The sequence below is a fragment of the Dromiciops gliroides genome, chromosome 2 (assembly GCF_019393635.1).
Source record: "Dromiciops gliroides isolate mDroGli1 chromosome 2, mDroGli1.pri, whole genome shotgun sequence".
Classification (NCBI taxonomy): domain Eukaryota; kingdom Metazoa; phylum Chordata; class Mammalia; order Microbiotheria; family Microbiotheriidae; genus Dromiciops; species Dromiciops gliroides.
In genome coordinates this window covers 175545112-175558243 of record NC_057862.1, presented here as the reverse complement: position 1 = coordinate 175558243, position 13132 = coordinate 175545112, and the positions used below count along the sequence as shown (strand labels likewise).

The following is a 13132-nucleotide window of genomic DNA, read 5'->3' as shown; positions in this document are numbered from 1 at the left end:
TGCCCAGGGTCACACAGCTAGTAAGTGTTAAGTGTCTGAGGCCGGATTTGAATTCAGGTACTCCTGACTCCAGGGCTGGTGCTCTATCCACTGCACCACCTAGCTGCCCCTTAATTAATTTTTTAGAAAGGATGATTCAATGATGGAGTAATAGAATGACTGTGGTATAAATATATATATATATATATATACACATGCACACACACACACACACACACACACACACATATATATATATATATATATATATATATAACTTTTTAGAGTAATATGGAAACATTCTATCTCCTTCTCTTTCCCCTTTCCCCCACATAAGCCACATTTCTGTATCCTAGCTAGGTATTTGAATCACCTACCTCCATTCCGGGTTCTGTTAATTGATTAACTTCCTAAAAGGAGTGATTGTTGATACTGAAAAGTAATCTAGAGGAGAAGCATAGAGGAAACAGGTAAATGTCTCAGAGAAGGGACTCCAAGTATATGAGAACAAATAGTCAGTCAACAAACCTTTATTAAGTGTTCAGTATGTGCCGGGCACTGTGCTAAGCACTGGGAATATAAATTAAGTTTGAAAGAAAGTCAGTTCTTGCCCTCAAGGGGCTTACATTCTAATTAAGGAAGACAACACACAAAGGGGAGCTGAAGGCATGTCAGGGAGGTTGAGGCCTGGAATGAAGGTACCCAGTTTTGAGGGTTGGTAGAGGAAGTCCAGATTGCAGCCTGGAGAGGAGTGAAACGTGACAGTTCTGAGTACCCTCCTTCAATACAAGCTCTGGAAGGAGCCATCCAATCAGAGGGAGAGCCTATGGGAGAGCAATGTGAGTATTCCACTGCTGGAGCAAGGTTTCCAGATATAAAGCTGGGACATGGGAAGGAAATATGGAGTGCAGCATGGAAAAGAATGATGAGAGGATGGAGTATTATCTTAAATACAATGTATGCTGCCTTGATCATAATGGATGCTTACTTAGATACTTCATGGATCTGTGATTTGTTGATGTGAGTACTCCCTTTTACCAATACAGATGACAATCCCTCCAGGATTTGCTAGATATACTTTGAGAGTTCCTATGGCCAAAAGATTTACTACCCTGTGGCCAACTGGATGAAGAAACTATCTGAATATAGCTAGGCTGGCTCTTGGACATACAGTTCTTTATGGGGCACAATTATTTTTTAAAATTTTTTCTTTTAATTTTTTTTACCTTGCATATTATTTTCATTTTTTTCTGTTTTGAATTTTATTTTCCAAATTACATGTAAAAACAAATTTTGACATCAATTTTTAAAAACTTTGTGTTCCAACTTCTCTTCCTCCATCCCTTCCCACCCCACCCCCAAGAACTCAAACAATTCAATATAAGTTATACATGAATAGTCATGGAAAACATCTCCACTTTAGCCAGGTTGTGAGAGAAAACAGACAAAAACAAAACTTCAGATTAAAGAACTATCCAAAAAAAATTATGCTTCAATCTGTTTTCAGATACCATAAGTTCTTTCTCTGTAGATGGATTGCAATTTTCATAAGTCCTTCAGAGTTATATTGGATCATTGCATTGCTGAAAATAACCACATGCTTCCCAGCAGATCATCTTACACTATTGCTGTTATTTTGTATACAGTACATTTCACACTGCTTCAGTCCATGTAGGTCTTTCCAGGTTTTTCTGATAACATCCTGTTCATCATAACCTTTATATAGTACCTTAAACTTGACAAAGAATTTTCTTCGCAATAGCCCAGAAAAGTAGGTACCATACATTTTGCTATTATAATCAATCATTATAACTATTTCCCTCCATCTTATTCCCTTCCAGTCATATTTACTCTATTTTCTATCTTCTTTTACCCTATTCCTCTTCAAAAGTGTTTTGTTTCTGACATCCCCCTCCACTGTTCTGCCCTCCCTTCTTTCACCCTTCCCTCATTATCCTCTTCCCCTCCTACTTTCCTTCAGGGTTACTTCTCCCAATTGGGGGTATATATTATTCCTTCTTTGAGCCAATTCTGATGATAGTAAGGTTCACTCATTCCCCCACTCCTTCCCCCTCTCCCTTTCCCCTCCATAAGCTTTTTCTTTTTTCTTTTATGTGAGGTACTTTTCCCCAGTCTACTTCTCCCTTCCCTTTCTTCCAGTGCATTCCTCTAATTCCTTAACTTTATTTATTTTTTTAATGAATAAAGTATTTTATTTTTTTCCATTCCTTAACTTTATTTTAAAGATGTCATCATGGGTTAGCTAGGTGGCACAGTGGACAAAGCACCAGCCCTGGACCCAGGAGACCCCAAGCCCAAATCTGGCAAAGGGCCCAATTCTAAGCCATTTCTACTTAGTGAGGTCTACCAGAGCTTGGGTCCTGTTGGCACAACCTTGGAGAACCTAGGGTTACCTTTATACCACAGTGAGATATCAATTATAGAACAAGTAGCCACCTAACCAATATTTATTGAAAGGAAAGGTAGAAATGAATGATTGGAATAAAGGCTGTGACTAGATGTAGAGGAGAAAGAGAAATTATATTATTAAATTTTAATTAAAAAAAATTTTTTTTAATTTTAAAATATTTCAGGGTCAGAAGGACCTGAAAGTTGCATTCTAAGTTGCAATTGCATGATGGGACTTAGATTCTAGCTATATTTGTTTTTTGTTTGTTTGTTTTTTTATGATCCAATCAGAATTTAGTTTTATTATTATTATTTTTTTAGCAACAAACATTAATTTTATTTTCCAGTTACATGTAAGGGTAGTTTTCAACATTCATTTTCATAAAATTTAGAGTTCCAAATTTTTCTCCCTCCCTCCCTTTCCTCCCCCCTCCACAAGAATGCAACCAGGTTATATATATACAATCCACAAGTGTTCTTTTTATCAGTTCTTTCTATAGGGGTGCATTAGTTCCTTGGGATTGTCTTGGATCATTGCATTGCTGAGAGTAGTTAAGTCATTCACAATTGCTCATTGAACAATACTGCTGTCACTCTTTTTTCTAGGAGATTTGGTTCAACGATGTGACGATGTGACTCCTAGAAAAAAGAGGATGGTCCAGGGCTGGAGCAAGAGACTGTACTATGATATGGAGCAGTAAACCTAGACCTTACTACCCACTATCATCTTGAGTTATACAGACCGTGCAGTCTTTTTTTTTTTTTTTGGCGAGGCAATGAGGGTTAAGTGACTTGCCCAGGGTCACACAGCTAGTAAGTGTTAAGTGTCTGAGGCTAGATTTGAACTCAGGTCCTCCTGACTTCAGGGACGGTGCTCTATCCACTGCACCACCTAGCTGCCCTTTTGACCGTGTAGTCTTGATAGAAAGAGGAGTGATTCTTCAGCAGCTCCCAGGTGCAAAATTACAAAGTTTGGGAAACCAAACCTTAGGATAGTGTTATAAATCTAGACTGTGTAGGTCTCTAGGAAAAACTTGAGGGGCCATATTTTTGTTGGCCACAGGTATGTCTCCCTTCCCAGGAATGATCTACCACAAGGTGGCACTATGAGTCTGGAAATTGTAAAAGTCTCTGAGTAGAAGATGGACTTGGTCTGAGAGGGAAGAGCTTGTGTGTTGACTGTACATAAGTCCTTCATGTTTTTTGCTTCACTTCTATGGGATGAAATAAAGGTTGTCCTGTATCCAACATATAGTATCAGCTTGAGGGCTTAAATGGGAATTGATAGCCCTTTTATCCACATCTATAAAGAATAAAAAAATGAGTTATTTTCTGAGGTTTCCAGGGGAAACCCTGGGATGGAGGCACAAAGCAAAGAGTAATTAGTGGGAAGATTCACCAAGACTGGACCCAGTCTATCTAAGTCCAAAATTGGGGTTCTGGGCCAAGGATGACCATTTAAATTATGTTGTAATAATAAGACTACATATGTTTACCCGTTTAAGGTTTACAAGGTGTGCTTCTCACAATAAACCTCGTGAGGAATGGTTTTAGGGCAGCATTTAACAGGAATGGGGCAGCATGATACAATAGAGTGTTGGACTTGGACTCAAATCTCACCTCCAAGAGTTACTAGCTATGGGAAAGTCACAATTTCTCTGAACCTTGGTTTCCTCATCTGTAGTACTAACCTCTCAGGGTTGTTATGAGGATCAATCAATCAATAAGCATTTATTAAATGCCTACTATGTGCCAGGAACTCTGTTGGCTTTATGGACACAGAGATAAATGCAAGACAGTCCCTGACTTCAAGGGGTTTACATTCTACAGGGGAGGGATAAGTACAATATGTTCACAAATAAGTAAATGAAAGATATATACAAAATAAATACAAAGTCTGTGTATGGGGAGTACTAATAATTGGGGAAATCAGGAAAGGTCTCTTGAAGGAGGTAGTGCTTGAATTGAGTCTTGAGGGATTCAAGAGGTGGCTGTGAAGAGAAAAACATTCTAGGTTTAGAAGACAGCCCATGAAAAGCAAGAAGTGAGAGATAAAATGTTGTGTGTGGAGGGCAGCAAGAAAGCCAATGTGGCTAAAACATAAGAGAACATTTTGAGGGGGAGTAATGACAAGTCAGCCTAGAAAGAAAGCCTGAACCTAGATTGTCAAGAAATTGAAACAGCAAAAGGAAAGTTTGTATTTTCTCCCGGGAAGAGTTAGGAACCACAGAAGCTTTCTGGGCCAGGGACAGAGTACGACCGGACTTGTGCTTTAGGATGGTCAATTTGGCCTAAGTGAAGAGGAAGGATTACAAAAGGAGAGAGGCTGGATTCGGTGAGACAGACAGGAAGGCTACATAATAGTCTAGATGTCAGGTGATGAGGGCCTATACTAGGTTAGTTGTGGTGTGAGTAGTGAGAAGGGGTAGAGATGTTGCAGAGGAAGTATCCCTCAGACTTGGCAACTAGATTAGATATTAGGGGCGAGAGAGTGGAAAGTTGCAAATGGAGGTGAATGGAGGAATAGTGGTGCCTTTAATAGAAAGAGGGAAGTTAGGGGGCAATGTGGATTTAGGAATCTGTTTCATACATCTTAGGCTTGTTTCCCATGTTATATCCAGGTGGTACATCAGGCAATAGGAGATATGGAACTGGAGCTGAGGAAAGACATGAAGGCTAGATATTTAGGTTTGGAAGGTGGCTGCCTAAAGTCCAGTCCATGTGAACTGATGAGATTGCTGAGAGCCTCTAGATGCAGAAGAGTGCCCCCAAAAGAACTTGGGGTATATCACACATCTGGGGCAAGACAGGGACGATGATCAGCAAAAGGAGAGTCAGACAGGTAGAGCAGCGTCAAAATAACCCAGAAAGGAGAGGTTATGCAGAGGACCACTGGATTTAGCAATAAAGAGATTATTAGCAATCTTGAAAGAACAGTTTCGCTTGAGGATTGGGAACAGAAGCCAGAACTGCAAGGGGCTAAGAAGTGAGTGGGAGGTGAAAAAGTGAAGGCAATGAGTATGATAGGTTTTGTTAGGAGTTTGGCTGTGAAAAGAAGAGATATAGAATGATAGCTTGAGGGGATAGAAGGCACTAGTCAACTTGTTTTAAGGATGGGGAAGATAGGATATGTTTGTGGGCAGCAGGGAAGAAGTCAATGGATAAGAATAGATTGAAAATTAAGGAGAAAAAAAAATAATGATTGAAGAATAAGGTTCCAGAGGGAACAGGACGGAATTTGATCAAGAGGATGTGGAGAAGGGTAAGCATTGGCTAAGAGAAGGTGATCTCATCCTCCAAGACTTGAGCAAAGAAGAGAAAAAATGGAGGTGGTGGTTTCAAGTATGGAAATGGGGTGGAGAGGGTAATATAGGGCAAGATCCCCAGATGAGAGGAAAGGAGGAGGGAGTGGCATAGGTGGCTGGAAGAGAGGTTTGAAGCAACTACCATAGGAAATCAATTAGAGAAGAGTGAAAAGATTGGCCTTGCATCAGTGACTAACACATGAGATATCTATGTAAAGAATTTTGGTTTTGTTTGTTTGCTTGTTTTTTAGTGAGGCAATTGGGCTTAAGTGACTTGCCCAGGGTCACACAGCTAGTAAGTGTTAAGTGTCTGAGGCCAGATTTGAACTCAGGTCCTCCTGAATCCAGAGCCGGTGTTCTATCCACTGCACCACCTAGCTGCCCCTATGTAAAGAATTTTGAAAACCTTAAAGCACTTCATAAAAGTGGTGGTGGTTCTTCCTCCTCCTCTTCCTCTTCTTCTTCATCTTCATCATCATCACAAGAACTTCCACTTTGACAGGAAACATTAAGTCTACTCTAGCTTCCAGCAAGGAAAGGCCACATAATCTAGTGGTTACAGAATTGGGCTTTGAGCCAGGGAGACCTGGATGCAAATTCCAGCTGTTACTTTCTATCTGTGTGACCTTTGTCAAGTCACTTAACCTCTATGGGCCTCAGTTTCCACATCTGCAAAACCAGGGGGTTGAATTTGGTGCTCTAAATCTATGTGCCTACAAGGAATATTACCCCATATGCAGTGAGTCTGTGGGTCAGACCACACCCTCCCAATCTACCTGGCATAAGAGACAAAGAGAGACAGAGACAGAGAAACAAAAGCGCAGCAACACAGAGAAAGAAAGGCTGTTTATTACCTCCCCATCATCTCTGATGCCCTATTTTCTATCTTATTTTCTCTCCTCTAGGTTGCAGACTACTATGGAGGTGTGGACATCCTAGTTTGTGCTGCTGGGGTTAATCCTTTAGTAGGGAGCACTCTGGGAGCCAGTGAGCAGGTCTGGGACAAGGTGAGGCCTTAGGAGTTGGATTGAGGGTCGTATTCTATGATCCTTGTGTCATGCACTATCAGCTATAGCTGATAACGCACACAAATGTAATCTCCTAATTTCAAGAAAACAGATGCCTGTGCTCTTGGGCTTTCTTTATCTTCATCTCTATTCACAAACTTTACTCAGGCACAACCCTGGGGCCAAGCGCTAAGTCACTAAGATCTTGGGTTAGGATCTTCTCCTCCCTTGTCTTGGCTCAGGTTCCTCTGATGTCATAAATCAGATGGAATGCATTTTATCTCTTGGAATGCCATTTTCATCTGCCAGGCACAGGAATCAACCCTCCAGAATGGGATGGGGAAATATTATCTTATCTAAAGATCTGCCTTCATCATTCTAGGAGAGATACTCTTCTCAGACCCCATAGTCCCAACTTCAGTCACGAAGCCCAGAGGACGTGCTCTACTGGTCATGCTGCTTCCCACTAACTTTCATGGCCTTGACCAGGGAGACCTTTAATCTGTAGGGTGCCACCCAAAAAGGGGGTACCAGAGCCTCAGCTCCAGTCCATTACTATTGAGCAGGATTACTGTCACTGACCCACAGTGGCTATACTAAACTTAGTGAATGACCCCTCTTTAAGGGGTCATCATGAAGGGCTTATCTATTCAAAGCTTCTTCTATTATTAAATACCCTATTTTGCCCATTGGGTCACTTCCATTTAATTGGACCTTTATAAACTAGCTCTCCTACATTACTTCTACTCTTGTTTCCTCTTACCCTGTTCTTCTAGAATAGGTTGGCTCAGCTGGGGAGAAGTCATTGTGGAAGAGACAACTATAAGAAATTTCCCTAAATTGCAGATTCGTGGTGTTTCCTTTGACACTCAGGAAGAGATGAGGCTCCTTAGACCCCTACACATATGCCCAGATTCCTTTTTGGGTACCTCATATAGAGAAAGGAGCTATTAACATTCCAGTCACTTCCTACAAGGAAACTTAGAGAATTCAAAGTGACCAATGAGAGTAGGAAATCAGAAATAACCATACTGCATTTCCTTCTTGTTCTGAATTCAGATTCTGGATGTGAATGTGAAGTCCCCAGCCCTTCTGCTGGGTCAGCTGTTGCCTCATATGGAGAAAAGGGGGTATGGAATGGAGATGGGGAAATAAGTGGGTTATTGGGTACAGGAGTTGGGCCAAGCACAACAGGAAAACTAGGACACAAACAATTAGATGACCTCTCTTTAGTATGCCCAAGGCTAAACTAACTCAGTCCCTTTTCCTCTGAACCCTGAAGTAGAGATTCCCTAAGCAAAGTCTGTTCCATTTTTATGAACTGTCCAGAGATAGAATGGGCTGCCACTGAAGGGGAGTGAGTTCATCAGTAGAGCTCTTCAGCCTTAAACTGAATGACCACTTGTCAGGGAACTTGTAGAAAAGATTCATGTTTTGGAGAGGGCGGTGAACTACATAACATCTGAAGTCCAATACGACTCTTCGATTCTGATTTTGCAATTCCACCTAGCTGTTTGTCATGGGAGCCCATAGGATACTGTCCGTCCCCATGATTAGAAACTCTCCCATATTTTACTGCCCAAAGGACACAACTTCTACCTAGAGGGACCAATAAGATGCCACCAAATCCCTTCATCATAGACCTTAGTCCCTCTTCCCACTAGCTTCTATAGCTTCTATATCACTGGAAAAGCTAATCCCTTGAAAATATATGGTCTCCCAGCCACAGTTATGCCATTTGTTCATTTCCTTGTAGGAAATGTTCTGTGATCCTGGTATCATCCGTTGCAGCCTATTTTCCAGTTTCAGTAAGTGTTGACTTCTTTGAACTTGGTTGGCTGCTCCATAGAGAAATGGTACAAATCCTGCATTCTAATAATGATTCTCTCTCTCTTTTTTTTTAAGTGAGGCAATGGGGGTTAAGTGACTTGCCCAGGGTCATACAGCTAGTTAGTGTTAAGTGTCTGAGGCTGGATTTGAACTCAGGTCCTCCTGACTCCAGGGCTGGTGCTCTATCCACTGCGCCACCTAGCTGCCCCCTAAAGTGTTGCTTTTTTTTTTTTTTTTGCGGGGCATTGGGGGTTAAGTGACTTGCCCAGGGTCACACAGCTAGTGTGTCAAGTATCTGAGGCCAGATTTGAACTCAGGTCCTCCCGAATCCAGGGCTGGTGCTTTATCCACTGCGCCACCTAGCTGCAATAATGATTCTCTTATGCCATATATTTTCATCTGTTATGTCATTCAGCATTTATCACATCCCCTTGGAATCAAGAGTAGGTCTTACCATCATTTGACGAATGTGGAAGTCCAAGTCCAAAGATATTCCCCCAACCTGTGATAGAGCTAAGAAACAGAGAAGCAGCCTGGAAAGATTTCCCCTTCTCTGGCCCCAGGGAACTTTGCCTGCTTTATTTTCTTTTGTAGCTGTTGGGCCCCTACAACATCAGTAAAACTGCTTTGCTGGGCCTCACCAAGACACTGGCAGTGGAGCTGGCCCCAAAGGGCATCCGGGTAAACTGTCTGGTTCCAGGTCTTATCAAGACTCCCTTCAGCAATGTGGTAAGGTTCTAGGATTACTCCTCTAACCATGTCGACATCCCACTGAGGATTAAATTCCTGATCAAGTCAAGTCCAGACTAGCTCCTGTGGAAACACATTCAGGACTGGGAGGCTGAGTCTTGAGTTTATTAATCCATTCTAACCCTTATACTCTGAAATGAGATAGATTCTCCTTTCCCTGTGGCAGTATATATGCTTTAATCTTCTTGGGGAAAAATAGTACACAGTGGTTTCCATTTAATTTCCCTAGACGTGAGGAGCTTTCATCCCCTCAAGGCATATACAGCATACGTACTCCCTTTTTAGATACCCCCCCACCCCCGCCCCCAACCTGTGAGCCTTCTGTCTAAGCACAACCAATATATTGCTTTTGTTCAGGTCCAAGAAGAAGACATGATAACTCAAATTAAGAAACTACATGGAATGCAGAGGTAAATGGTTCTGGAACTTCATAAAGTACCTTCCATAGAGCTGGGAGAAAAAAAAAATTCTAGGGCATGAGAGATGAGCATAGTCCTGGATTTGGGGGGTGTGAGTTGGAAGTAGGAGTGCCCCATGAAGAACTTACTATGTATGCCTGCATGGAATAAATTCCCAGGTTCTTATGAATTGGAGGAACCAATTGAATTGGTTCTTATGAATTGGAGGAAGCCATCCTGCACCCCCTTAAAACTACAGATACAGGGGGCAGCTAGGTGGTGCAGTGGATAGAGCACTGGCCCTGGATTCAGGATGACCTGAGTTCAAATCCGGCCTCAGACACTTAACACTTACTAGTTGTGTGACCCTGGGCAAGTCACTTAAACCCAATTGCCTCACCAAAAAACAAAACAAAACAAACAAACAAACAAACAAAAAACTACAGACACAGATGACAAGACACATTCAAGCTTGGTTTTCGGATCTCAGTCTTATTTCTCTTCCATCTAGGATTGGACAACCAGAAGACTGTGCGGGTATTGTGTCTTTCCTGTGTTCTCCAGATTCCAGCTACATCACTGGAGAAAACATTGTAGTGGCTGGCTTCTCCCCCAAGTTGTAAGGCAGCTCATCAAGGAACCTGAACTTCTGGGGGTTAAATAGTACCTTTGATCATGGGAACTGAACAGAAGTTGGTTAAGGGTAGAAAAGGGGATGGGAGAAGCCCAGGAGGTTGTTGTTAACACCCAGAGACTAAAAAAGGGAAGGGAAGGAAATGAATGTTTATATAGTGCCTACTCCATGCCAGGGCGCTGTACCTTTAAGCACTTTACAAATCTGTAGCTGAAGTTTAGGTATAGCTGATATGTAAGTGCTCAAAGGCCTATATTAGAGGAGAATCATCTTCCACAGTTGTTTTCCTGGTAATCACTAATTTAAACTTATATCACTGGGCTCAAGGGGAGACAGATCAGAGAATCTTATCTATTCCATCATAAAATAAGTGAGCTAATGTTTCTTAGTATCCTTGAACCCATTTCAGTCCTTTAACCTGTTCTCCAGCATGTATATGTTCTGTACATGTTGAGATCTGATCATTAATTAGGTTACAGTTAAATTATTAGGTAATTAGGTTAAAGTGTGATAGGGGCTAGTATTCATTAAGTGTTGAGGAATTACTATCTCTTTCTATCTGTTTGAAGTTTTTCTTATTTAAAATAAACTTGTCTGGAAATTACTAGATTTGTTGTTTTGAACAAGCCACCAGTCTGTGTTTAGAAGCCCTAATCTTGAATTAGTGCTGTTTCAATCCACAGAGATAAATTGGAAAGGGGAAGTAATTAATCTCTCCTTTCCATATTATTTTTTACATTTATCAGCAAATGCCTGTCTGGTGTGTGGGTGTGTGTGTGTGTGTGTGTGTGTGTGTGTGTGTGTGTGTGTGTGTGTGTGTGTGTGTGAGAGAGAGAGAGAGAGAGAGAGAGAGAGAGAGAGAGAGAGAGAGAGAGAGAGAAACCAATGTCCAAGTTAGGAAAGGAAAAAGAGATCCCATGAATAAAGTTTATGGGCCCAAATGAGATTTTTTTTTGAAGGATATTATTTATAATTGACTGAATCTTCAGGGGGACTAGAGATTGGAGATGGAAAATTTTCAGGTCAACATCTTTAAAAAGGATTTCCACAGCCATCTGTTTACTTATGTTCTAGATCATCTGGTTGGGAATTAAGGACACTTCCTCAATTTCTTGTTTCCCTAGGGATTCTAAGGCAGCAATGAGAAAGAAGGTGTTACCTTTATTCTCAGAGCTAAACTTTGGCACCAGAAGTATCTGATATATAGTAAATAACAAATTCTTGTTGCTTGCTCTCTGCTTGCTGTAACTGCTTAAATTGGATTGGGGTCATAGAATTGGAATGTTCATTTCCCTTCTGCCACTCAAGTTTTGATAACAAGGAATTATAAGATCAGAATCACATCATTAAATGTATGAGTGGGAAAAGACCTCATCCTCATCTGGCATCTAGTCCAACCTATGTACAAAAAGAATTTCCACTAGAATTCTAGCCTCTGCTTGAAGACCTACAAGGAAGGGAAGCTCACAATATCTAGAAGCAGGTCATCTTGGAATACTCACATTTTCTTAGGAAGTTTTTTTCTGACATAAAGCCAAAATTGTTTCTGCCCTCTGGGACCAAACAGAACAAAGAAATTCCTCCTACACATGACAAGCCTTCAAATACTTGAAGACAGCTTCTGTCTTCATTCTCCATGCTAAACATGTCTAGCTACCATAACCAGTCCTCATATGTCACAGACTCAAGGCCCTCACTATTCTGGTTTCCTTCCTTTGGACATTCTCCAATTTATCAATGCCCTTCTTAGATCACGTTGCCCATAACTGATCATAATACTCTAGATGAAATCTGCCAAGGGGAGAATACAATGGGAACTTAGTCAATTTAGGGAGTGTGTATAAGACCAAAATAACTGAAAACTGTCATGTGGAATTTTATAAAAAGATAAATTGGTGCACATTTCTCCACACAAGGTAACATTTTACTATCAGGACAGATAACCTGAGAAAAAGATGGGGCAATGGCTTGCCTCGATTTGTGCCAAAGACCCAGACTTGAAGATGCAGCTCACTTTTATAAGCATAGAACAAAGAAAAGTACAGGGTACGTGACATCATGGGGTTGATGACAACATGATTGGTTACATAGCTGAGGTGAGGGGAACAACATGATTGGTTGGAAATTTGGTGATGAGGGGCCAGCAATGACTTGTGCCTACCACCAGTGACTAAGAAATGTTGGTTGTTTGAGTCTGCCTGCAAGGTTTAGAGATAATGGACAAGACTTTTTAGACAGCAAACCAGACATCCTTGAAGGAGAACTTCATGGTATAAAGATATTAGACCTGGCTCCCTTATGGCAAGCCACATGCCGAGGTTACCTAAATCCTTTGAAGCAAGACTAGAACAGTGATTATCAGGAGAACTGAATTTCTAAACTTAACCCATTACAGGTCAGCTGAATTCTGAACTAATTTCAGAGACAATCCTGACTTGGGCAGTTACGGGACAAGATCAATTAATTATAAACAGGATCGATAATAAATGATACAGAATCAACTGATCATTTCAAAACAAAACTGCATAAGTATGCAGAAAAGTAAACAATTGGTCTGAGCAAAAGGGTACCCAGTGAGTTCTCTTTATCCAAAATTGCTTGGCCATTGTTAGATGAATGTCTTCTTAGATTAGAGAACAAAGGCCCCTTTTAAGAAATAATAATAGATTTTCTTTGGGATTATACATATGCTAGCTTAGTCAAAAAGGGGGTAAGAGGGGGAACTCAATATAAAAGAAATCTAATATTAGGAGAAGAGGGTTTTACCCTTAATATAACTATGTACAAATGTATTTCGCAAATTTACATTTTCTTGCAAGC

The 13132-nt window shown here is 40.9% G+C and overlaps 1 protein-coding gene across 1 annotated transcript in view; it reads left to right on the top strand.

Moving 5' to 3' along the window:
• DHRS2 (dehydrogenase/reductase 2) overlaps nucleotides 1-10845 on the top strand; it is a 120684-nt gene extending 109839 nt beyond the window's left edge. The window contains exons 4-9 of the mRNA XM_043982267.1: nucleotides 6599-6700; nucleotides 7760-7830; nucleotides 8457-8508; nucleotides 9125-9259; nucleotides 9638-9690; nucleotides 10190-10845. Of these exons, the coding sequence (XP_043838202.1) occupies nucleotides 6599-6700; nucleotides 7760-7830; nucleotides 8457-8508; nucleotides 9125-9259; nucleotides 9638-9690; nucleotides 10190-10301 (525 nt within the window). The 3' untranslated portion in view covers nucleotides 10302-10845. The remainder of the gene's footprint in view (nucleotides 1-6598; nucleotides 6701-7759; nucleotides 7831-8456; nucleotides 8509-9124; nucleotides 9260-9637; nucleotides 9691-10189) is intronic.
• Nucleotides 10846-13132: the final 2287 nt, after the last annotated feature.